The sequence below is a fragment of the Myodes glareolus genome, chromosome 13 (genome assembly GCF_982192425.1).
Source record: "Myodes glareolus chromosome 13, mMyoGla1.1, whole genome shotgun sequence".
Taxonomy (NCBI): Eukaryota; Metazoa; Chordata; class Mammalia; order Rodentia; family Cricetidae; genus Myodes; species Myodes glareolus.
The window spans coordinates 49437020-49464457 of record NC_142038.1 but is presented as its reverse complement, the minus strand read 5'-3'; the positions used below and the strand labels follow the sequence as shown (position 1 = coordinate 49464457).

Sequence of the window (27438 nt, the reverse complement as noted above, 5' to 3'; positions counted from 1 at the left end):
GAGTTCTAGGACAGTCAGAATTCATGTGAGAGACCCCATCTCAAAAAAAATGTTTAAATAATTATAAGGTAAACTGGGGACCAGGGAAAAATCTATTATCTTTCTTTCATACATCCAGTTATAAGTATTCATATCTTACCTCCCAATTTACCATTGTTAATCTACTTGAGAAAAATACTATTGAGGAAAATTGTACTGAGATAATGAGCAATACTATTTGTGAATTATTTTTATTGCATGAGAACTCATATATGCATATGAGTTTTGATCACTCCCCCATTCCTCCCTTTCCAATTCCTCTTCTAATCACCCCCACTTTGTCCTCCTAACTTTTTGTGATCTTTTAAAAAATAAAGTCCACTGAGTCCATTTAGTACTTCCTGTAATGCGTGTGTCTACAGAGTAATTACTGGAAAATGGGTAGCTCTCAGAGTCCACATCCCTGAAGAAAACTGACCTCTTTCCCCCAGCAACCATCAATAGAAACATTTATCTAAATGGTTCTATTATTAATAAAAACTCAGGAGTCAGACAAGGATGAGACTTCTTGTGCTCCTCCTCATCCATGACAGTATTTTGGTTGGCTTGATCTTGTGTAGATCTTGGGCATGTAGTCTCAGCAGCTGTGAGTTTGTGTGTGCAGTGACGTCGTCACAATACACAAAACAGCAAATACTGTCTTGTTACAGATGTCTATTCCTTGTATTACATTCTGTCTCTATCCTCTTCTGTGATGACTCCTGAGCTTTAGAGGGAGGGATGCAGTGTCCCATTTATAGCGGAACTCTCCATGGCCTCTTATTCTTTGCTTGTTGAGCATTATGAGTGTGTTATTCACTATCTACTACAAAAAAAAAACTTCTCTGATGAAGATTGAGAGATGCACTAATATATGAATATAAAGATAAACAGTTAAGGGGAAGTTAACTATTATGTTTTATTAATGCCAGTGTCTTTAACCAACCATAGAGTTTTGTCTTAGTTCATGGTATCAGGAATGAATTCTTTTTTGTGAGCAGGCTTTAAATCCAATCAGGAAGTGGTTGGTTACTCCCAAAAGATTCATGCCACTATTGCACCAGTGATAGTCTCTTGTCAGGCAAATTGTTATTGTGGTTCACAGGGTTCATAGCTGGTGAAGGCTGTAGATGACTTCTCTCCCTTGGCATAGAACCTTCCAGCACTTCTGCCTTACAACTAACCAGTGGGGATGAAGCTTCCAGATAGGTACCAGCTTGATTTTGTCATTTCCTATGACTCAAGTGTTAGTATCTTCAGCAGTATAGTTTTACGCTCAAGTTCTGGTAAACTCATTTTTAAATCATGCTTATTTAATTAAAAATAAATACTTGGAAACAGGAAAGATAGTATCTTCTTACTATACAGTTTTATTCCTTTTTAAGATTTTATTTATTTATTATCTATACAATATTCTGTCTGCATGTATGCCTGCTGGCCAGAAGAGGGTGCCAGATCTCATCCTAGATGGTTGTGAACCACCATGTGGTTGCTGGGAATTGAACTCAGGACCTCTGGAAGAACATTCAGTGCTCTTAACCTCTGAGCCATCTCTCCAGCCCTACAGTTTTATTCTTAAAAAATTATCAATCTTTTTGCTTACTTTTTGGGAGGAAGATGAAATGAGAAAGAAAATATTTTGAGCATGCCTGCAGTCTCAGTACTAAGGAGGCCAGGGCAAGAGGAAGATGGCAAATTCTAGGACAGCTTGAGCATACATCATAGTTCCAGATCAGCCTGAGCTATATAATGAGACCCTATTCTCTCTTTCTCTCTTCATATGTGTGTCTGTGTGTGTCTTCAGAAATAAAACAGGACAAAAGCTAAGAGCTTTGGGATTTAGAATTTTCATAAGTTAAAGAGAAATAAAATGAAGTTTTATAGCACCCACCAAACTTACCAGTATTTCTAGAAAATTTGTGCTATGTCTTTTGCAATCACCAACACTTATATTATTTGCATACTTTTCAAAAATGTTATTAGTCCCTCTGGTCTATTAAGATAAACAGGGAAGATGCTGTTATGACCATTTTATGAAAATAAAAGTCAAAACTGTTGCTATTCCAATAAACACTATTGCAACAAGGTAACCTCTGCTATTTGAGAAATAACAAAGCACTTAATTTGGAGGGATATAAAATTCCAATTTGAATAAATGTCACCCATACTGGATAGCAAGTATTTAAAATGCTGGCAATGAAAATGTTCTTTTCAGCATCAGTATACAATAAAATATTACTCCAACTGGGTCTTTATTTGGAGCCATTAGTGGCTACTGTACAGCTCCTCTGCCTTAGTGCAGAGTGCCTCCATTGACTAGTGATGAGCAAAGTATCAACCCCTGCAGCCACAGCAGAATTATCTGAGAACCCTGAATCTGTCTTCCTACTGCAAAGCTATCCATCCATCAAGAGAACCTACCACTAAGACAAATCATATGCTCTGGACTCCCAATGTCACTCAGAGAAGCATGAGCTATAACTGGATCCAGACATGACAGGACCACTGGTGTGGCATTTCTCCTCTTCTGTCTGTGTTCTGCCTGATGGTCTCAGAGATTTAGTAATTTATTCCAGAAAAGCCATCCATGGGCTCTCTGATGAGGAACCCTACAGAAGATCTGGTGTGAAGGATTTGCTCACTCATAATCAGTGTCTAATGCTGAGAAAATGCTTTGCCATGAACACAGAAAAGGGGGGTTTACCTGTGAGCAACCTTACAGATCAAGAGCAAACTTGTGGTCAGAAGTCGACCTGTATATTGGAATTTGAAATGATTGAAAAGCTGTTAAAGTTTTATCATGAAAGTGGGCTGATCAAGGATATGAACAAAAACCAACTGGCATTAGCAGAAAAAACACTGAACTGGCAATTATCAAACTGGAGCTACCTGGACCCACCTTCAACCCAGAATCCTTGAAAGATACCGCTATAGGAGTTAGTCCATTGTAATAGTACTGCCTGTCTTAGTTACTTTTCTATTGCTATGAAGAGACTCCATGGCCAAGGCAATATATAGAGGAAAGAGTTTATTGGGGGTTTACAGTTTCAGAGAGTGAGTCCATGACCATCATGGTGAGGAGAACGGCAGCAGCAGGCAGGCAAGCAGGCTGGCATGGTCCTGTGCAGTAGCTAGAACATACATGTTGAGATAACAACTATGGGGCAGAGAGAGAAAGAGCTACTGGGAATGGCATGGACTTTTGAAACCTTAAAACCCATCCCCAGTTACGCACCTCCTCCAAAAAGGTTACACCTCCTAATCCTTTCAAAACAATCTACCAACTCCCCAAGCATTCGTACGTGAGTCTATGGGGTTCATTCTCACTCAAACCACCACACACTGCTTCCACCCTGATTACGCTTTACTTTTTTCAAAAGGAGAACCCAGATGGCAAATGTTTCCTTACAGAAAGTGCCCCTGAACAGAGATGGACATTCCTGCCACTACCTGCTCTTCACCACTGTGTACAGGAGCAAGCCACTCTGGTGCTGCACCGCCCATATCAAGGGGTTATGGCAAATGGAAAGGATAACATCCCCAGAGGTTAGAGATCAGTGTCTCGGGGAATCCCTTTGCTAACTCCTGGGTACCAGAACTGATGGCCGCTGCCCCAGATGAGAGCAGCAGTGAGTATATCACCTACACCTCTACCAGTGCTGACAAGGTGGTTAGTAAAGCTGGACAGTAAAGGGGGAAACTCACCACTGATGGATAATTGGCCTTTGAAGAAATGAAGAGCTACATAATTGGAATACAAGAAAATGATGATGGAAGTCACACTATACATTGCAAAATATAATGGGGAAATTCTGTGCTGAATAAAAGGAAGATTCCACTTATGATAGTTCAAGATTCAAAACACACGTATATGTAGATAACAAAGAGAGCCTCAGACCAGAAGCAGAGTCCATAGTATAGTCCTATTATCACAGTGAACAAATCTATTCCATTCTTCCAGGACAAACTCACTCTGTAAATCTCATACATCACTGTCAACACTCAGTTTTCCACCAGACCTCCTATATGGTCCATATAACTGAGAACAGTCCTCATCTAGAGCCTCCATCATGCAACTAAGTTCTTCACATCCTTCTTTAGGGACCTATCAACCATGTAGCCTACTGCATCTTAGTCAGAAACTTAGAGCTAAGTTCGTTATCCTATATGCCCCAAGTGGGGTTTACACAACCACCACAAAGAGCTACACTCCTTTGAGCTGACCCTGAAGTTCCACATTCAGGATTCTCCAGTCCTCAATGCTAAGGTGGGCATGTGCATGCTGGGTAGGTCACCTCAGTGACAGCATTCAACATATACTGTACCCAGTCCTGGGGCACAGCAGTCCTGAGCTCTTCTACATAACACTGCCTGTCACAGAGAGTCTGGTTACCTGATCATCAAAGCAATAGTTACAGACATGATCTCTGAACACAATGTCTGGCTCTCCTGCCTTGTGGGACTCTATAGCCTAGGATTGCTTATGGGAGGGAGAACTTGTACTACCATACTTTGAGTGACAAAATGAAGTATGTCACCAGCTTCTGACTCTAATAAATAATGAAGGTCAACTACTCTGTTCAGTCTCTGTTACACTGTGTGTAATTTTTCTAGACAACTTGCAAGAGATGACTCTGGACCTTAGTGCTTATTCATTCCCCTCTGACCTGTGGGCAAGCCCCAGCTTTACCTCATGGTAGTCCTTGCCTTGATCTTTGTGTTCTTCCTCCTTGCCATGATTGTGGCTATTGCCCTACATCTGTTGTTTACAGAGGCCGCTCATTTGTTCCTGGCTGCCCACATCTGAAATAATCACTCAGAAACTATATTATTTGCAATACTATTTGGCCAATAACTTAAACATATTTCTAGCTAGTTCTTACATCTTAAATTAACCCTTTTCTATTATTTTATATTTTACCATGAAGCTTGTGGCCTACCAGCAGGTTTCCAGCTGCATCTCACAACTTTCTCCTCTGGCAGCTACGTGGCATCTCACTAACTTCGCCTACTTTCTCCCAGCATTCAGTTTAGTTTTCTCACCTAGCTCTATTCTGCCCTATTACAGGCCAAAGCAGTTTCTTTAATCATTAGCCAATAAAAGTAGCACATATACAGAAGGATTCCCACACCCTTTCCCCTTTTCTGTTCAAATAAAGAGGAAGGTTTTAACTTTAACATAGTAAAATTACATATAACAAAACAGATATCAAGCAAGATTTACAGTTACAATATTTATATCTACTTTATCTTTTATCATAACTAAGGAAAACTATAATTATAACTATCTATTCTTCAACTCCATAAAAGACCCCAGAAGGATATAATACTACCTAAGTTGACAGGAAGTACATTTTAAGCAACTTCCAAAACTCTAGAATTGACAGAGACATCTCACTGCCTGGACAGTCACCCAAAGTTCTCTTGTAACAATGGGGCACCCATCTTCAGCCTACAGGCCCAGAGTATCTGGAAGACTTTTCCATGAGACAGGAAATTTGAAGATCTCTTATGCCTTGTATTGGCAAAGTTCATCAGTTGCTTTCTTCTGTGTCCTGCAGAATGTCTGCCAGACTCTCTTATGAAGCAGGAACCCCAAAGGATGGTTTCACCTTTAGGGAAGTTCAGCAGTCATTTTTCTGTAGGTCCTGCATATCTAGTTCATACAGCATAATATCAAGCAGTCCAGGCAAGAGAAGTTTCTTGTCCAAATGGCTAACAAACTCCATAATGAGCCTCTTCAATGCCCATTATCCTCTTGAAGTAGATTAACACTGCCAGGAGCAGATGTGTCTCATTGTCATGAAAAGTCTTAAGTTCTTAAAACATTTTAAATGCCATATTCTGTAGGTATTTGAAAGGTTTGAAGACTATCTAACTGAAATACATTTCTATATATCTATAAAACTAACATGACTACAAACTTGACTATTATAGACGACTATCTATTAACCTGTATTTCTTAATTATACATTGCATTTTTAAATGAGATGCACAAACACAATACCTTAATCAAGAGCAGAAATATGCATATGACAAAATTGACCTAAAATTTGTATCAGTAGACCAAGAACCATACCAATGCAACATATTCATATCTACAGCATATCTCCCTTTAAATGTAAACAAACATTTATAAACAATCATTTAGGAAATTTGGGAATTGTTTTCTAGAGTACTTCCTGCTGATTGGCGGCACTGTTAATCAGGTCTGTCATGGGGAATCCTGTGTGATAGGTCCATCTCAGCCAGCAGTCCTGAAGTCATCATGGATGTTGAACCATCTGGACGATTGTTTCAGGTGGTCTTGTTTGATCAAACCACAGTAGTCTGGAAGGAATCCACAGGTTCTCATCCTTTGTAGAAACAAAAGTAGAACCTCTTTTCCAAAGCAACATATCCTTACACCCAAAAAAACACAATAATATACAAAATCCAGACTCTCTGTGTATATTCCTTTTTACATTATTTATTTTTCTTACTCTATTACATTTTATACAATTTCAATATTTATTTTATTATCTTTACTCCTTTAGTCTATGACTGTATTGTTTTATATTATAACTATCTATACTATTTTCCCTCTCTCTTTCTCAAGCCTACGTACATTTATCCAGCACTATGACCCACTTAGAGGTCTTTTCCATATGGATTTGGCTTTATTGTATGTATATCTGTAATTATTTTTTTGACCAGGAATGCTTTTTTTTCTTTTAAATGCTAAGCAGTCATGGCTAGTACCAACTCAAAGGTCCTGCCTGCTTGCTCCACCCAGTCCAACATGGTGGAGGCATGTTTGCTGCCTCTGAGAGTCATTCTCTCCTCCCCAGGTACAGAGTTGCAGCAGGTCTGTATCACCACTAAGCAATTTGTAACACACTGTTCACAGACCCCATTTAAGTGCTTGGCCTCCTGAAGGAGCCAGAGCTGTATGTGCAACTATCATGAACCAGGAAGTAGCTGTTTCATAAGCTGCATGGTTTCTGCTTGTTCATTTTTTTTTACTGTTAATGCTGAATCAGGAAGACCTCTCTTAAATGAGCTGTCATGCCGGTGAACAGAGCCCATCCAAAAACAGTGACTAAACTTTGTTTTTGTGTGTGTCTAGAATTGTTTATAAGCTCTCTCAAGTTTTATGTGGATTTAGGTGGCACATGTTAGTGTGCCAGTCTTTTGGTGGAAACTGCCCATTGGTTCCCAGAAATGCTATTGGTCAAAGAGTATTGCAAATAATAAAGTTTCTGAGTGATTATTTAGGGTCTAGGAAGCTAGGAACAAACAAGCAGCCTCCACCAACAATCTGTTACACTCCTATAGGCACAACACTGAAGTCTGTTTTGTGCTTGATCTCTGTTCCAAGACTGCAAAATTTTCCTTTTCCCCAACTATGACAAGGGAATTTTGCCATATTCCCACAATGGGTTGGATGAACCGCCTAACATTCTTCAGGCACTGAGTTTAATTTTCTCAGCACAAAGCCCAAAGATGTTCTACCGCAAGAATGAAGCCTTTGGGTTGAAAGTGCCAGCCAACAACAACAATCCAATCATGACTTTGATTCAATCAATTTACAAATGGTTCCTTCAAATCTTTCCTATGTCATTGGATGGTGGTGGCACATGACTTTAATCCCAGCACTCAGGAAGCAGAGGCAGGTGGATCTCTGTGGGTTCAAGGCCAGCCTGGTCTGCAAGAGCTAGTTCCAGGACAAGTTCCAAAGCTACACAGAAACCCTGTCTCAAAAAAAAAAACAAAAAAAAATCTTTTCTATGTGTAATTAGGAGGGAACTCATTGACTTAGAGATGAGATACTGCCAATTAAGTACTCCTTGATTCTATTGTGTTTTGTTAATTTTTCTTGGAGTGAAGCATGTAGTAAGGAAACCCTTTGTCTGCTTATCTGTATTGCAATTGCTTTTCTGAAGAAAGTCTCCTTATAGTCTTAAAATGTTTGTTAATTCTAAAACAATACAACCAAAAATATTTCAACAAAATAATGTATCACATTATTATTATGACACATTATCTACACCTTTGGTAGTGCTTTATTATAGAGTATTCCTTTACACTGTGTGGACATATGTTACTGTGATTGGTTTAATAAAAAAATTGATGGCCAATAGTTAGCAGGAAGATTAGGCAGAACTTCTGGAGACAGAGAGGTCTTGGGGAAGAAGAAAGGCAGCATAACCAGCCAGAAGCAAAAAAAGCAAGACATACAGGAGGAGAGGTAAAGCCACAAGCCACATGACAGCATATTGCTTAATAGAAATGGATTAATTTAAGTTAGAAGAGCTAGTTAGAAACAAGCCTAATCTAAGGTCAAGCTTTTATAATTAATAATAGGCCTCTGTGTCATGATTTGGGGGCTGGTGGTTCAAAAAACCCTGCTACACTTGACCCAAAATGTGGGGCCACACATAGGTAGGCCTGAGAAAAAAATTTAAAAATTTCAGGACACAGAGTCAAACACGGCTTCCTGATGAACATGGTCTCTCACATAGGCTCAGTAGCATACAAAGATGTGGCTACTAACCACTACCTGTGGGCTGAATCCAGCCACCAGCACCATGTGCTAAGCTGAGTCACATGGTAGCTGGCAAAGTTTAAGATTTGTCACACACAAAAGACATCAGAGAAAGATACAGGTTCTCAGCAAAAACAAATCCACACCAAAAAAATCTAAACAGGTAACAGTGTTACCTAGTGTGCCTAGGCTTAAAAACTAAGTGAAAATGGGTTTAGACAGTCATAGAAAAAATGTAAAGTTTATAAATAATAATATAAAGTCTTTAAAGAGAATACAATAGGGGACTGGAGAGATGGTTCAATGCTTAAGAGCACTGCTTGCTCTTCCAAAGGTCCTGAGTTCAATTCCCAGCAACCACATGGTGGCTCACAACCATCTGTAATGAGATCTGGTGTCCTCTTCTGGCCTGCAAGTATACATGCAGAATACTAAGAATACTGTATACATAATAAATAAATAAATCTTTTTAAAAAGATAATAAAATAATGTAAAAAGTATCATCCACATAAAGATGGGAAATACACATAGAGTCTGGATCCTATATAGTATCTTGTTGGCTTTAAGACTTTTGATTGCTAATGAGTGAACAACAAATGCTGAGAGACACAGGACTGTAAGAAGGACTGCTGTATTAAACCAGCCTAGATACTTTAGGCATGCCTTAACTTTAAAATGGAATTCAAAAAAATGTATTGTGTTGGGGAAGAGGTTATGCTTTTGTTTCCACAAACAAAAGACTGTGGATTCATTCAAGGTTAAAGAGAATCAGGTTTGATGGAGGAGGAGACTTCCTGAAAAATCTTGACTGAAGATATAAAGAAATAAACCTACAGCAACTACAAGACAGGTGACATAGCTACTTAAACATAAAACAAAAAAAATCAACTTTGGCTGGATTATGTACAATGTACAGTCCATAATTGTGTTAATGTAGATATGTATGTTACCTTTAAAAGTAACATACTTGTTGTTTTCAGAGCAAGAGGACAAGACACCACAAAAAAAAAGGTGGCCCAGGTGATCCAGTCTCTCAGAGTGCCTGTGTTACAGTTTTCTCAGAGTTGTGCAACCAGAACTGCTTCAAGCCTGCTGGCTTAGATGGGCTAGTCTCACAGACTAATATAGCCAGGACTGCAGATAATCCCTGCCCTTTCCCATTGCACAGAGAATGGACAACAAATGTTACAGCTAGTTTTTCTAGAGCATAACCATTATCTCAGTGTTCTCAGAGTTCCCTAAAGATTCCATCACCTCCAGACAACAGGAAGCAGTCTAGAAAACATGATGCCCACATTCCTAAGAGGGAGGGTAAGTGAGTTTTGGTATTTTTGTGGATTGTAAATGTTTGTTATCATTTGAGGGGTTAGTTATAAGTTGTTATTTGTCATAGTCAGGAAAAAGGCTGAACAAAAGAGATTAGATTCAGAGGTATATTTCTGAAGGGATAAAGGTGAGATATAGTATGGAAATGATGGGAGAAATGGTGGATTGTTGAGTCTATATTTGAATAGCTACTAGTCTCAAATATTTGCTTTGGTATGGATTTTTGTATATTGATACAAACTTAAGGTTTTTTGTTATATTCTATACATGTTTCTACTCTTGTTTAAGGTATTGTACCTATGCAGCTCATTTTAAAATCTAATGTAAAGTTTTGTCCTTGAAAACTATTTAAGATAATAAAGAAGTACAGGTTATTAGTCATCTATAACAGTAGTTATATTAGATATGTTTTCAAGGTTATATAAATATATATTTTAGATAGATAGATGATCTTCAAACACGCTGAAACCTGCAGAATATAACATTTTAAATGTTATATATAATATAACATTATAATATAAGGCTTTTATGACAGTGAGATGTGTCTGTTCCTGGCAGTACCAATCTACTTCAAAAAAGGATGATGGGCATCAAAGAACCATCATATAGAGTTTGCTTTATTTGTGGCAAAAGCTAACCATTTGGGCAAAAACTGTCCTTGCTTAGACTTCTGGCAATATGCTGTCCAAATTGGACAAGCAGGACCCAAAAGCAGGCAACTACAGAACTTTGCCAAGAGAAGGTAGGAAAGTCCTTCAAAAAGTCCTGCTTCACAGAAAAGTTTGTCAGATATTCTAGGCCTGAAGGCCAAAGATGAATGCTCCAGCATTACAGAGGAACCTAGGAGTGACTGACAAGGCTACCAGATGTTGCTGTCATTTCTTAGTTTTGGAAGCTGTTTGCTCTGTACTTCCTGTTTATCAGGCAATATTATATCCTTCTCAGGTCTTTGATGGAGTTAAAGACTAGATAAAGTTACAGGTTTGCTTAGTCATGATAGAAAGTAAATTAGCTACAAAATTTTGGACTCATCAAGAGAGGGTAGATAACGGACTATTTGCTCTAAATTTGCCAAATACAAATGGACTGAACATTGTAAATGTAGTTCTAGTCTGATAATTGTTCTTATTATTTGGAGTTATTGTATGTTAGTGCTAAAACCTTTCCTTTTTATTTAGAGGAAAAAAGGGGAAATGTTGCAGAATATTCCTTTACACTGTGTGAAAATGTGTCAGAATGGCCAATAGCTAGCAGGAAGAGATTAGGCAGGACTTCTGGGGGACAGAGAGGTTTTGGGGAAGAAGAAAGGCAGAGTTGCCAGCCAGAAGCAAAGGAAGCAGGACGTGCAGGAGGGGAGATAAATGCCATGAGCCACATGACAGCATAAATATGAGCTAGTTAGAAACAAGCCTAAGATAAGGCCAAATTTTCCTTTTTTCATAATAAGTCTCTATGTCATGATGTTGGGACTGATGGTTCAAAAAAGGCCTGCTATGGTGCTTAGCATTAAATTCAAAACTTTTGACATCTAAACAAGTATGCTACTACTGGGTTATATTCCTGTCTTGGTCACTGTTCTGTTGCTGTGATGAGACACTATGACCATGGTAACTCTTACAAATGAAACATTTAATTGGACTTGGTTATAGTTTCAGAGGTTGAGTCCTTTGTTCTGGTGGGGAGCATGGCAGCATGCAGGCAGACTTGGTGCTGGAGGAATAGCTAGGGATTCTACATCAGGATCTACAGGCAGCAGGAAGAGACAGACTCTGGGACTGGCTTGGGCTTTTGACAAAACCCACCCCTAATGACATACTTCCTTAAACAAGACCACACCTACTCCAACAAGGCCATACCTCTTAATCCTTTCAAATAGTACCACGCCCTAAGCAACCAAATATATGAGTCAATGGAGGCCATTCTTATTCAAACCACCACAATTCCCAACCCCAGACATTATCTTCTGAATTAAACAGAACTCCATACATTCAATGATCCACTTACTTTGCATACAGTCAATCACAAATATCCTGTGTACAATATAATAAATAAATGTATTAAAATATTTTATGTAGCACAGAAGACGTGTATAAAAATAAGTCCTCTTTTTCAACTGAAGACTCCTTTTCAGCAGGAGTTTTGACACATATAAGAAGTAATATGACACACAAAACAACTCAAAGAGATCATGTCATGAATAATGAGACAGTCTGAACATGAGGTCTGTGTTAAAAATACCTGAGAATGGATGTTTGTTTCAATGTAGCACTGGCATGTTCATATACAGTGTAGTATTCTAAGAGTGATAGGAATGAATATGGTCTAAATTTGTTAACATATGTGGAGTGTCAATACATGAGAGGCAGATCTGCCTTAAAATGGTTCCTAAAGACAGTCGTTTGAAAACTCACTTCCCCTAAAGTGAGAAGATGCCAGAGAGCCTCTCGTGGACAATGGTTTAATTGTCATGAGTATGTGTTTTTAATTCAAGGAGAGACAAAAAGAATTTTGCTCTGATATCACAACTAGATTGAGTATCTTTCTTGAGAAAGGGAATTTTCAGAAATCTTGAACTTCGGTGACCTCGATGAACAGTGAAGGGAGCACACATGGAATCCTTTCAATAAAAATGTATTGGTGGGCAATGGTGGTGTACACTTTTAATCCCAGCACTTGGGAGGCAGAGGCAGGTGGATCTCTGAGTTCAAGGCCAGCCTGATCTGTGAAGTGAATTCCAGGACTGTCAGGACTACACACACACAAAAAAAAACTCTTTCTCAAAAAAAAGTATTGACTTTACAATAAAAAAGTTTTATGTAGCCTATAGATTTTTGCTTCCTCTTTATTTTTTTAAAAAGCATACACAAAATGTAACCTTTTTTACAGCTGTTCTTTAAATGTTAAATAGACAAAGATATCTAAAAATGGCAACTCTCCTACTTGCTGACACTGTAGTAGATTCCTTCAGAAGGTGTTTATGGTTATCAGTGACCTTACTAGCAATCTAACAATGGGCAAACGCAAGTGATGATTCAAGACTTTCAGAAAAGTGTGATACTATTTCTATCCTACAAGATTCTAAGATATTTCCACAAAAAAAGTGAGCATTTTCAGGGAACACTTAAAATCACTTGAAATTGAGCATATTAATCTTCTGTTTTATTCACTTTCTTATGAAGATAAATATAAATGCCATATCTGCAAATTTAACAGAAATAAAATCCTCTACCAGCTTCACAAAATGGGTGCAATATGAAGTTAAGACTCTAAGTGTCGCTGTTCCCTAACCCGAGCAAGAAAATCAGTAGGAACCGGGTTGTGTCCTGTTTGTTGTGCAGGAATTCTAACCTGAAATGGTTCTCAAGTGGTCTCTCTTCATTTAAGGACCTTCACCTCTAATTTTGTGCATTGGAAAGTGGGGTGGAACTGTTCGTCCTACCAGTAATCGCTAGGAAGTCTTTAACAAACTAGTCATGGCGGCCCTGCAGAGGCGCCCGCCCTGTTGTGAACTGCTCCTGCTTTTCAATCTCCTGTGGTGGTTGTGGAGTTCCGAAGCTGGACAGATCCGCTACTCTATTCCTGAGGAGCTGGACAAAGGCTCCTTCGTGGGCAGCATCGCCAAGGACCTGGGGCTGGAGCCCCGCGAGCTGACGGAGCGCGGGGTCCGCATCGTCTCCAGAGGTAGGTCGCAGCTTTTCTCCCTGAACCCGAGAAGCGGCAGCTTGGTCACCGCGGGCAGGATAGATCGGGAGGAGCTGTGCGCCCAGAGCGCGCCCTGTCTCGTGAGCTTTAACATCCTTGTGGAGGATAAACTAAATCTTTATCCCGTGGAAGTGGAAATAGTAGACATTAATGACAATGCACCGCGATTCTTAAAGGAAGATTTGGAAGTGAAAATTCTCGAAAATGCAGCTCCATCCTCTCGTTTTCTACTAATGGGTGTCTATGACCCTGATGTGGGAGTGAACTCCATTCAGAGCTTCAAGCTCAGCGATAATAATCACTTCTCAGTACGTGTGCAAAGCCAAGCTCATGGGCCCAAGTACCCAGAGCTAGTGTTGGAGCATACCCTGGACAGGGAGGGAGAAGCGGTTCACCATCTGGTCCTTACTGCCATGGATGGTGGTGAGCCTGTTCGAACAGGCATGGCACGCATTCTGGTAACTGTCGTAGATGCGAATGACAATGCTCCAGTCTTTACTCAGCCTGTCTATCGTGTGAGTGTTCCTGAAAATCTGCCAGTGGGTACCCGAGTCTTAACAGTTAATGCCACCGACCAGGACGAAGGAGTTCACGCAGAAATAACATATTCCTTTGTGAAGCTCACAGAAGAGATCTCGCCGATTTTCTACTTGGATCGTCTAACTGGAGAAATTTCCACTTCTGAAACTCTAGACTATGAGGATTCAAAATATTATGAGCTGGATGTTGAAGCGCGCGATCAGCCAGGTCTTCAAGACAGAGCCAAAGTCTTCATAACTGTCTTGGATGTGAACGACAATGCCCCAGAAGTGGTCGTAACATCTGGTAGCAGAGCAATTGCTGAAAACGCACCTCCGGGGACAGTAATTGCTCTTTTTCAAGTTTATGATAAAGACTCTGAACAGAACGGCCTGGTAACATGCTCTATCTCAGAAAGTCTCCCATTTAAACTGGAAGAATCGCTAGACAATTATTTTCGACTAGTGACAAAGACAGAACTGGATCGGGAACAGGTGTCCTCATATAACATCACAGTGACAGCCACCGACAAAGGAACACCACCTCTGTCTACAGCAAGGTTCATCTCCTTAGATGTGGCAGACATTAATGACAACCCACCAGTCTTCTCCCGTTCATCCTACTCTGTTTATGTCCCTGAGAATAACCCTAAAGGCATCTCCATCTTCTCTTTGAATGCAGTGGACCCTGACAGTGAAGAGAATGCCGAAATTATCTACTCTCTGAAAGAAACCCTCCAGGGTACACCTCTCTCCTCCCTCCTCTCCATCAACTCCAACACTGGTGTCCTGTATGCACTGTGTTCCTTTGACTATGAGCAGTTTAGAGAACTCACTCTGCTGGTGTCAGCCAGTGACAGAGGGAAACCCCCACTCAGCAGCAACGTGTCACTAAACTTGTTTGTGCTGGATCAGAATGACAATACACCTGAGATCCTGTACCCTGCCCTCCCCACCGATGGTTCAACTGGTGTGGAATTGGCTCCTCGCTCTGCAGAGCCTGGGTACCTGGTGACCAAGGTGGTGGCAGTGGACAAAGACTCAGGACAGAACGCCTGGCTGTCCTACCGCCTGCTCAAAGCCAGCGAGCCAGGGCTCTTCTCAGTGGGGCTGCACACAGGTGAGGTTCGCACTGCCCGGGCCCTGCTGGACAGAGATGCTCTGAAGCAGAGCCTGGTGGTGTCTGTGCAGGACCACGGCCAGCCCCCTCTCTCGGCCACTGTCACACTCACTGTGGCTGTGGCCAGCAGCATTCCTGACATCCTGGCTGACTTGGGCAGCTTTGATCTTCCACAAAAGTCTGATGATTCATGTTGGGAGCCACCTGGAGGCACAGGTGGTCCTGCAGTTTGGAGGTAGCCACGTGGGGCTGAGCAACCCTGCCTGCACCCTTGCCTGCACATGCTCAGACCAGCAGAATGGCATTAACCAATCAGGACAGCGTTCAAGCTGCTCCACCGTTTAAAAGCAGATGCCTCGGGACCCTACTTCCTCTCTCTAAGCTTTCTCTCGTCCCTGCTCTATCGTCCCTTCCCCCAATTTTCCTCAAGGGAATGCTCCAAATAAAGATGTGACCAGAGAAGGAATTCTCGTTTTTGGTGGGGTTCATTCCTGCTGGACAGGATGGCGCCCCGCAACTGGTGCTCGAAACTCCGGGACGCTGAGGGACCCTGACAACTACGCCGGGGGACCCTGAGAAAGCCCGGGAGAAAAAGCCAAGATCAGACACCAGCACAGAGAGCCTTGAATTTCAGAACTCTGAGAACATGGAGCGGTGAGTGACGTCGGTTAAAATCCCCAGAAAGGGGAGGAAAAAAAATGTAAAAAGGAATTTCAAAGGATAGGCCTAAATAGAAAAAAAAAAAAAAAAAAAAAAAAAAAAAAAAAAAAAATCAAAGTTAAGGTATCTGAAAGAAGGTACAGAAAGCAACGGGGAAGAAAAATCCCTTAAGTTCAGTGCAGGAGGGATGTGAACAGCAGCAAAAAAGGCGAGGTAACTAAGGCAGGACTTTGAGGACGATGGGGTACGGGAGACCGCGGCTTCCGCTCCCTCTCCGTCCACTTGCGTACTCGCTGTAAGAGACTTGGAGGCAACAGTCTCGTAGGGAGGCAAACTTGATCACCGCCTTCCCTGTTCTTAAAGAGCCACAGAGTTTCTGAGGTGATTTTCGCCTAATTTTGATAAGAGAGCTCAGTCTCTGGCTCTCACGTACAAAAAACTTTAATTTTTGACTGAGAAAGACAAGCTGCTTGATCGTGCTGAGAGTGCTGGCGGCAGCCGGCCCGCCTTTGAGCGGTAATGCCTGATTAGAAACACGGAAGTGGGCCAGGCACGGTGGTGCACACCTGTAATCCCAGCTACTCAGGAGGGAGACGCAAAATTGCACTCTCCAGTGCTAGCTCGTTCGGGAGGCATGGCCATGCTAACCAGTTGCTGGCGGGGAGTTTGCTGGAGGCCTACGAACAGCCTGCTGGCGGGGAGTTTGCTGGAGGCCTACGAACAGCCAGGTCCGACGGGCGGGCTAAAGTCCGTGTGACATCAGAGGCTATATGTCCCGGCCTTCTGGCGGGGCTATGGTTTTTGGAGGACTTTTTCAGCACCTGAGCGGACTCGCCTGACTGAGGCGGAAGCTGCGTGGTGAGCAGCGGCGCCATAGAAGGCAAAGAGGAGCTGAATCGGCTCTGCGGAAAAACTGTGTTTCCATAGCAACATGGGCGAGCGGGGAGGTGAGTTCCCAGAGAACGGGGCTCTGCGCGCGGGCGGACCGGGCAGGAGAAGCCCCCCCACGGGTGGGCGGATGCCCCCCCTCGCCGGAGCTTGGCGGTGCGAATTCAATGCCTGAGGTGAGGCTGAGGTACAGTTCGCAGTTACGGGATAACCGGCGAGCCCGCGCACGGCCCGGGGCGGAGCCATGCCTTTGGGCCATGCGGGGCGGAGCCATGCCTTTGGGCCATGCGGAGCGCGCTGCTGCCGCCCTCAGCCAAGGTCGCCAAAAATTCAGTCAGATAAAAACATTTGTCGCCAAAAATTCAGTCAGATAAAAACATTTATCCCCTAAACAACGTCCCTTCGTCAGCAGGAAGTAGCCAGATCGATGCTACGCCCATTCTCCCTTAAAGAACTGGTCGTGATTATCATAATAAAGGCATGTTTACCTGGTTAACGTATCCTAGGTAACAAAGAAAGGCGGACCTTTTGCCTGAGGCACCTGGTGAGATAAACAATGCTACCTAGAGGTTTTTCCATCTGAATGGGGGAGCTGGAGAGATGGCTCAGAGGTTAAGAGCACTGACTGCTCTTCCAAAGGTCCTGAGTTCAATTCCCAATGACAACTGCTTTGGTTTTTTAAACAATAGAGGGGGACTACATTACCAGTGACAGCTTCCCCCAGAGAAAGGATTTCTCTTGCATTCTTTACACTTAATTTTTAATTCAAAATTTTGCTGGTACAGGCAAACAAGATTTGCTTTTTGAAGCAGAGACCTACAGGTCTCTAAGTTCAAAACCAGCCTACTTCCAGTACTGATTGTGCTGAATTTTTACACTGAGAGTTTTTAGTACTCTTAAATGTTAATTTGGGAGGAGAGTTTTGTTTATGTTTTTCTAGGAATGCTGACATACATCTGGATGCCAGCGAGACCGACCAGAGAGATAAAGAAGATGACCCAGTGGATGCTGAGTGTCCTGCTGTGGAAGATTCATGCGGAGACAGCAGAGATGACCTTCTGGGCGGTGTCAAGAGCAGCTGTTTCACGTTATCGCCTTGAGCAACACCCTGTGCATCTCTTAACAATTTTCTGACTGACTCTATTCTGCCTTTCTCCCTCCTTGGAGATGGGTGGGAGCAGAGATATCCTTGGCATGCTGCGTCTAGGTGGGGACCAGATTGGAAAATAGTTTTGCCTTATTGCTCTTAAAGACAATAATTAGGGGGAGATGTTGGGAGCCACCTGGAGGCACAGGTGGTCCTGCAGTTTGGAGGTAGCCACGTGGGGCTGAGCAACCCTGCCTGCACCCTTGCCTGCACATGCTCAGACCAGCAGAATGGCATTAACCAATCAGGACAGCGTTCAAGCTGCTCCACCGTTTAAAAGCAGATGCCTCGGGACCCTACTTCCTCTCTCTAAGCTTTCTCTCGTCCCTGCTCTATCGTCCCTTCCCCCAATTTTCCTCAAGGGAATGCTCCAAATAAAGATGTGACCAGAGAAGGAATTCTCGTTTTTGGTGGGGTTCATTCCTGCTGGACAGGATGGCGCCCCGCAGATTCAAGCCTTACAATCTATCTGGTGGTGGCAGTGGCCACTGTCTCTTGCATCTTCCTTGCTTTTGTTATGGGGCTGCTGGTGCTTAGGCTGTGGCACTGGCATAAGACAAGACTGCTGAAGGCCACAAGGAAAGGTGTATCAAATATGTCCACCTCACACTTTGTAGGTATTGATGGGGTACAGGCTTTTCTGCAGACCTATTCCCATGAGGTCTCCCTCACAGCAGACTCGAGGAAGAGTCATCTGATCTTTCCCCAGCCCAACTATGCCCACACACTCATCAGTCAGGAGGGCTGTGAGAAAAATGAACCTTTATTGATACAGGAAGACTCAGCTTTTTGCAAAGAGGAAGACTCTCTTGACCAGGTAAGGTTATTGCTTTTATTAAAAAAATATATAGCAAATTGTAATGTTCTCTTTGAACAGTGATAAATCTTTTCTCTTTTGCAATGAATCATATTTGCCATTGTTTGCATATGAACTGTCTCCCGGAGACCCAAGGCTTCATCTCCAATGAGAGGTGATCTTTCGGACAGTGTTGTATTGTAAGGATTCTGACCTCATCAGTGGATCGATCCATTGATGGGTTGATAAGTGGGTGGACTATAGGTAAGCGATGGAAGCTCTGGAAGGTGGATCCTAGTAGGAGGAAATTGGTTGCTTGGAGATACAACCTTGAAGGGTATATTACCCCTGGAGTTATGTTTACTGATGCCACAAGGCGAACAGCCTTGTTCTACCACATGCTCCTACTGTGATGTTCGGTCTCACCGCATCCTTAGAGCAAAAGCACGAGAGTACAGTGAACAAAACTCCGAACCTGTGAGTCAAAAACAAATCTCTCTCCCTTTCAAGTTAATTTCTTAGGATGTTGTCACAGCAATGAAAACTCGCAATATAACTCTGGTGTTTTCCATTTCTATCAGCAGATCCCTGTTTCTTTCTTGATTGTCATAGGAAAAAATTCTTATTTCATACTCTGCATTTGTTTACTCCTTTCTTCTATAGCTTTGATTTTATACAACTCATTTTCAAGGGATTTTTTTCCTGTTATAGGACAGTTAGGCAATTTCTATTCAAATCTGGAAACTGGAATTAAAGCTTCTACTATGTACAGTTAAGATCTTAGTTTTTCATTTTCCCTCAATATTACATAATAATTGCAGATGTCTTCCAAAATGGTGATTCACCACATGAAAGTTATTTTCCTTTTATTCAGACAAGGTCTCTGATGTCCCAGGCTGTCCTCACTTAGTTGACCTTGAACTTCCGATCCTCCTGCCTCTGCCTCAGGGGTGTGTACTATCACGCCTGGTTTATCAAGTGCTGAGAATCAGACCCAGGGCATAGTGAATGCTAGGCAAGCATTCTACCAACTTTCGCCATTCTCAGTGAAAGTTATGAGCACTTTCTCAATCTTTTTGTCTTGGTTGCTTCTTCCTATGTCCTACTTAGTTAGGGTTGACTTTCTGTTCCAGTATCCTTTTCTGACGTGTGTCTAATGTTGACCTGGTGATAAACTGATTGCTGGGGTAAATGACTAATGGGCCATTTTGCCATTAGCATTTTCCTGCTATGCGTGTTCAATATAGATTATGCTTAAAGCTGAGTGGCTTTGCTGATCTCCCATACTTTATAGTATCGTCCTTTCACAAGGACATAGATTGAATATCACATGTTTGTCTCAGTTGTTTGAAGAGAGGAAAACACATAACTTTCCAAATGCTAGCAGGTGTGTCGAAATGCCCTTTATGGTTCTTGCTTCGGTCAGAGGTCACAAATACACTGAACTTCATCTTGGCTGCTGCCACTGCAATGGTAGCAAAGAAACAACCTTTTTTACTTCTTATGAATTAAATTTTAAAAATCACTGATGCCTCTGGAGGGGACTGACTAATCTTTGGGGCTTAAAAAAATGGAATAATGGGGCTGGAGAGTTGGCTCAGTGGTTAAGAGCATTGCCTGCTCTTCCAGAGGTCCTGAGTTCAATTCTCGGCAACCACATGGTGGCTCACAACCATCTGTAATGGGGTCTGGTGCCCTCTTCTGGCCTGCAGACATACACACAGACAGAATACTGTATACATAATAATAATTTAAAAAAAGATCTCTTAAAAAAATGGAATAATATGCTTGGAACCATTTGTCCCTCTTTTAAACCAATGAAAATCTCTATGGTCTTCCAGTTGATACTAAACTTTTCAAACCTTGCTTTATCTATCTCACACAATTCTGAAAGATGAAATAAAACAACTCTGTGGAATCCCTTTTCAGCAATAAAGTAGTACAGTAAACAAGTGTTTGTTGACATCACTATTATTATAATTGCTGTGTTGTTAAATTAACTATAATGACATGTGTGTATTGGGTACTTGGTAAAAATTAATAATGAAAATGCATTTAAATATAAAATCACTTAAAGGAAATACCTCTAAAAATATAGCCTGACTAGTGAATTGAAGGATGAAGATTTAATGGATACGAGTAAAAATTTGCATAATTTAGCATTTAAATAAGATAAACTTCTGTCACACAGGAACTAGAGTTTAACACATAGGAACTCTGTATCTAAGGATTTGAAGGAAATGAGGGTTATTATTTAAAGGAGTTGGTTTTATTCTTTTTGGTCGGAGATACAAATAATGTTATGGATTACCAAGCAAAAAATGATACTTTCTTAGTTGTCAAAGTTATTCTAACAGGATTAACAAGAAAGGGGCTCCCACTGAGGTGGGAGAGTATAATTGGCTCTCCTCAAAAGTAAGCAGTTGACGATTAGGTAGGTGTGGTGGTGCACATCTTAATCCCAGACCTTAGAGGACTGAAGCAGAAGTCTGAAGCTAGCCTTTGCTACATAGTGAGAAGATTCCTCAAGGCAGAGGGGGTAAAATTGATAGCCATGGGATTAATAAAATTCAGAAGATTCAATAATCTACAGAGTTGCTGAACAATTAAATTTTCCCAACCCTGTTAAAAGATTCTGTGATCTGACAATGGACCAGGCTGACTACTCATACTCCTCAATTGGGTTGCACGTGGAAGAAAAACAAGCTTAGAAATATATAATTGAAAATGTATGGTACTCTCCTGTGTAACCTGATGCTGACAGTAATAAAGATAAATTAAGAGACTGGCAGCCAGTTCTTTGGCCCGAGACTTGCCAGCTATGCACAAAGCTCCCATGTCAGTCCTCAACACTGCAAAACTAAGTAACAGTGAGCTTGTCTTGCCCTTCTGAAGCCCTTGGTTTAAACACTGCCACAGGGGAGGGAGGAGGGAGGAACAAAGAGAGGGAAGAGAAAAAAGGAAAGAAAAATGCACAAGAAAAGAAGGGAAAGAGAGAAGAAGAAAACCAAAACTAACAGGTTTTTAGACATGATCTTGTTGTGCAAAACAGTGCAGTCTAGAACCCCCTGTCTGACCATCCTGGCCGTAAACTTGGGATCCTCTTGCCTCCACCTCCCAAATGCTAGACTACCACCATACTTGACTAGTTTATGCCTTTAAATACAATGGGAGTAATACATGTTTTCCTAAGTCGATAATGTGCCATTTACATGTTTGTAGTTATTATGGAAGTTTTGGTTTCCAGACATGAGTTTTCAAATTGGTTTGTTTGAACATTGATAATATGGTTCTTTGGTTTTGTTTTAATTCAACACTAATTTTAAACAATCCATATCTTATGTATTAGCCATGTGAATTAAGTAGCCTCCTACAGCTGGATGGTGGTGATGCACGCCTTTGATTCCAGCACTTGGGAGGCAGAGGCAGGCAGATCTCTGTGAGTTCATGGACAGCCTGGTCTATAGAGCAAGTGCCAGGATAGATTCCAAAGCTATACACAGAAATCCTGTTTCAAAAAAAAAATAAAAAATAGCCTCCTACACAAATATGATTGTGTTATAAGCTCTGAGAGGATCAGAGCTATTTTATTATCATCAATTTTGAGTGATGTTAAACTGCATCTTGACTATCAGCACTACCAAAGCTAACCGGGCTTGATGGGCAAATGCCTGGTTTATTTCAGTCTTTCACCTGAGCTTCCAACGGCCATATAATTTGAACAAATAAAGCATTCCACTGTAGAAAAATCTATCAGCTTCTACCCTCACAGTAGCCATTTATTTATGGAGCTGGTCAACTCACTATGGAACATCAGGAAATCAGGAACTAAAAGAACTTTCGAACAGCTTACCATGCAAATAACACCAAGCTAAGCTGTCAGAGGGTCTGACCATGTATTGGGTTTTGAATCCTCATGGAAACAAATCCACGAGATCGCCTGGCTGTTTTATCATCTGCATGCATCATCCGCTTCTGATCAAACAGCTGCCGAAGTGCAGTTGTCAAGGGGAAATAATAAACTAGCAGAGAGAGTCGTTGTAAAATATCTACATTTTTAGTGAGAAATAAACTGAACAGAGCTCCAAGCAAATGGTTCATCAACAGAAAATTCAACAGAGAAGGCAACATAGTATATAAAGATATATTTGCAGTGTATATTACCATATAGACTTAAATAATGTTTACATGTCTGCCTACAAAAGCTTAATTTTCTCTAACTAAAATGTGAATTAGTGCCCAAGAACGTAACTTCAAAGTTGCTCCATGAGAAGATATTTTAAAAAGCATTTGGATTTATCAAATAGTCTATACCTTAAAATGCATCTTAAAGTATATTCGTAGTGTCTGGAGTGAAGAAACTTAAATAAAGAGAAGTTTTGAAGAAGTAAACAGCTTTCTGTAAAATCAGTTCATTTTGCTTCAAGATGGTGCAGTAACTTAAAAAGGACTCTGCGTGCCGCTGTTCACCAACCAGGAGAAGATGGTGCCGCTCAGAACCACTGAGTTTACAGCACAAAGGACAGACTGATACTAGCCCTCCTCCGAGCTGCGCCAAGCTCAACCCTTTAGTCAGCTGAATTCCCTGCTTCTCTTCCGCACCCTGGGAGTTCGGGAGGACACAACTGGGTCCTGAGGCACATTCCGAGACCTCTCAGGGTCTGAGCAAAATCCGAAGGAGAGCAATGGCGACTGTGCAGAGGGGCGCGGACTACAGAGGATTCCTGCTGCTCTCCATCCTTCTGGGGACCGGTTGGGAAGCCCGGACAGAAAAGATTCAATACTCAGTGTTTGAAGAGACAGACAAAGGTTCTTTTGTGGGAAATATCACCAAGGACCTGGGACTGCAGACTCGGGAACTGGCGGAACGCGGAGTCCGCATCGTCTCCAAAGGTAAGACCGAGCTTTTCTCTCTGAACTCGCGGAGCGGCAGCTTGGTCACCGCGGGGAGAATAGACCGGGAGGAGCTGTGCGCCCAGAGCCCGCAGTGTCTCATAAGCTTTAACATTTTGATAGAAGACAAAATGAATCTTTACCCTATAGAGGTGGAAATAATGGATGTTAATGACAACGCTCCCAGATTCTTAACGGAAGAAATAAACGTAAAAATCATGGAGAATGCAGTTCCTGGGATGCGGTTTCCACTAACTGAGGCTACAGATTCAGACGTAGGCACAAACTCTCTCCAGAAATACCAGCTCAGTCCCAATCGCCACTTCTCCCTGGTTGTACAAAGTGGAGATGATGGAACTAAGTACCCGGAACTGGTGCTGGAGAAGGCTCTTGATCGGGAAGAAGAGGGGGTTCACCACCTGGTCCTCACGGCCTATGATGGCGGAGACCCACCCCGATCTGGCACCGCCAGCATCCGTGTAACAGTAGTGGATGTGAATGATCACACGCCAGTCTTCTCTCTGCCCCGGTATCAAGTGACAGTCCCTGAGAACGTGCCAGTAGGCACAAGACTTCTCACAGTAAATGCTGTTGACTTGGATGAGGGAGTCAATGGGGAAGTGACATATTCTTTCCGGAAAATAACTCCAGAACTTCTACAAATATTCCACCTGAGCTCCGTCACAGGAGAATTGTCGACTTTAAAAGGTCTGGATTATGAAGAATCCAGTTTCTATGAACTGGAAGTTCAGGCTCAAGATGGTGCTGGTAGTCTGACCAAAGCGAAAGTACTGATCACGATTTTAGACGTGAATGACAATGCCCCCGAAGTGACTGTCACATCTGTGAGCAGTCCAGTCCCTGAAGATACACCGCCTGGGACAGTGGTCGCCCTTTTCTACCTCCAAGACAAAGATTCAGGAAAGAATGGTGAGGCGAGCTGCTCCTTTTCAGAAAAGCTGCCTTTTAAATTAGAACGATCAATTGATAATTATTACAGGTTGGTCACTGCACAAAACCTGGACCGGGAAAAGATGCCTATGTACAACATCACACTGAAAGCCACAGATGGTGGAATTCCTCCTCTGTCCACAGAAAGTCACATGTCCATTCATGTGTCTGACACCAATGACAACCCGCCCACCTTCTCTGACTCCTCCTACTCCATCTACATCCCTGAGAACAATCCCAGAGGCGCCTCCATCTTCTCGGTGACGGCACAAGACCCTGACAGTGACAAGAACGCCCAAGTCACCTATGCTTTAGCTGAGGACACCATCCAGGGGATCCCAGTGTCCTCCTATATCTCCATCAACTCTGACACTGGCGTCCTATATGCGCTTGGATCCTTCGACTATGAGCAGTTTCGGAACCTACAACTAAGAGTGACGGCACGTGACAGTGGGGACCCGCCTCTCAGCAGTAATGTGTCATTGAACCTCTTTGTGCTGGACCAGAATGACAATGCCCCTGAGATCCTGTACCCTGCTCTCCCCACTGATGGTTCCACAGGGGTGGAGTTGGCTCCCCGCTCTGCAGAACCTGGATACCTAGTGACCAAGGTGGTGGCTGTGGACAAAGACTCAGGCCCCAATGCTTGGCTGTCCTACCGGCTGCTTAAAGCCAGTGAGCCAGGGCTTTTCTCAGTAGGGCTCCACACAGGTGAGGTACGCACAGCAAGGGCCCTACTGGACAGAGATGCACTTAAACAGAGTCTTGTGGTAGCTGTTCAGGACCATGGCCAACCCCCACTCTCAGCCACTGTCACACTCACTGTGGCTGTGGCCAACAGCATTCCTGATGTTTTGGCAGACCTGGGCAGCATCAAGACCCCCAGCGAACCTGATGACTCGGACATCACTCTCTACCTGGTGGTGGCAGTGGCCACTGTTTCCTGTGTTTTCCTTGTCTTTGTCACGGTGCTATTGGCTCTCAGACTGTGGCGTTGGCACAAGTCACACAGGCTGCCGACTTCAGGTGGTGGGCTGGAAGATGTGCCTGCCTCGCACTTTGTAGGTTTGGATGGGGTTCAGGCTTTCCTACAAACATATTCCCATGAGGTTTCACTCACTGCAGACTCTCGAAAGAGCCACATTATCTTCCCTCAGCCCAACTATGTGGATACTCTTATCAGCCAAGACAGCTGTGAGAAAAGTGATTCTTTGTTAACATCCATAGATTTTCAAGAATGTAAAGGTGAAGCTCCAAGTACGCAGGTGAGTTCACATCTTTGATTCTTCTGTGGGCCTGTGTGTATGCAGTAGTCTCATGACACCAGGTGTCATCTTTGCTTTCCACCCTGTCTATTGAGGGAGGGTCTCTTATTTAAACCCAGAGCTGGGCAGTTTGACTAATGTGGCTAGTCAGCTTGATCTGAGATTTCCTGTCTCCGTCTCTTGTGCTCTGGGATCACAGGTGGGCCACCATGACTACCTGGCACTTACATGGGCTCTAGGGATCCAAACTGTGACTCACACACTTTCAAGTTTAGCAGTTTATCCATGAGCCATCTCCAAAGGCCCACCTGCCTTTATCTTTATTTCCACAAGAATTAAATTTTACATGAAATGTCTCTATCATTTTTCAAAGACAAACACTTGGAAAATGTAGATAAAAAAAACCCTTGAAATATTGCAGAAAAGGTTACCATTTTATTTCAGTGGTTGTACTTTAACAAGAAGCATATAGGTTGTGATCTCCTTTAATTAAACCCTGTGTATAAGGATGTGCCGAAGTAAACTAACATGTTTTTGTGCTGTCTACCTGCTTTCCCCTTGGCTTTCTTTACTCAGCTATTATCTAAATGAAATGAATTGTTGAGTTTTTCTCTTCAGCTGCCTTTCTGGGATTCTTCTTAGAATTCAAATCTATTTTTAAAAAGTGTTAATGATCTTTTCAACCTGAAGCATTTCTCTGCTTTGCTTCTATCTCCATGTTATTCAACTTAGTGACCTTAAAAAGCATGATTACTTGCTCAACTGTGTAAAGCATACTCATCTACTAAAGTTGGGCTGCTCATAGAATATGAGATAGATGCTTCAAAGATGAAATGTGTCCAGCTGGAGAGGTCCCTTATCCAGTAAAATGCTTCCTGCACAAGCGTGAACACCCAAGTTCAATTCTCAGTACTCATGCGGAAGATACAGGTATGGTGGTGCACTTCTAATCCCAGTGCTGGGGAGGCAGAGGCAGGCAGATCTCTGGAATTAGTCCGGCCAGCCAAAACGAACTGGTGAAGCCCAAGTCCCAGTGAGAGACCCTGACTCAAAAAAAAATATGTTGGATGGCTCCTGGGGAACAATGCCTGACATTCACCTCTGGCCTTCTCACACACACACACACACACACACACACACACACACACAGAGAGAGAGAGAGAGAGAGAGAGAGAGAGAGAGAGAGAGAGAGAGAGTTCACACAAAAGAATAAAATGTGTCAAGCATCACTGACATCTGTATAAAAATAGACATGGTATCTAATAACACAATAAAATTAATTGGTCATGCTGGGCAATGGTCACACACCTTTAACGCCAGCACTCAGGAGGCAGAAGCAGGCAAATCTCTGTGAGTTTGAAGCCAACCTGGACTACAGAGCGAGTTCCAAGTCAGCCATGGCTACACAGGGAAATTGTGTCTCAAAAATCAAAAAAAAATGGTCAAAATAGATTAAATTTGTTAAATAAGGTGGCATTTCAAGGTAGGTGTGGTGGTTTTGCTTGATTGCAACCTTCAGGAGACAGAAACAAGACCTCTAGGCCAGCTTTTCCTCATTCTCAACCCCCAGTATCTTTTCAAGTGTCTTAACTCTTTTTGAGAAATAAATAACTGCATTCTTCACACA

General features: G+C 42.3%; 2 protein-coding genes across 8 annotated transcripts in view; both read left to right on the top strand.

Moving 5' to 3' along the window:
• The window catches only part of LOC125390519 (protocadherin gamma-C4), a 182652-nt gene that overhangs the window by 32585 nt on the left and 122629 nt on the right, over positions 1-27438 (top strand). The window contains exon 1 of one of the 7 annotated variants that reach the window (XM_048419573.3): positions 23205-25811. The exons of the other annotated variants lie outside the window; for them this stretch is intronic. Within the exon in view, the coding sequence (XP_048275530.3) occupies positions 23388-25811 (2424 nt within the window). The 5' untranslated portion in view covers positions 23205-23387. Of the gene's footprint in view, positions 1-23204; positions 25812-27438 lie in introns of those variants that run through there. 7 annotated transcript variants of the gene reach the window in all.
• LOC148120006 (protocadherin gamma-A6-like) lies at positions 13173-15450 on the top strand. The gene has a single exon (XM_087896299.1). The coding sequence runs from the start codon at positions 13345-13347 to the stop codon at positions 15448-15450; it is 2106 nt and encodes a 701-aa protein (XP_087752425.1). The 5' UTR covers positions 13173-13344.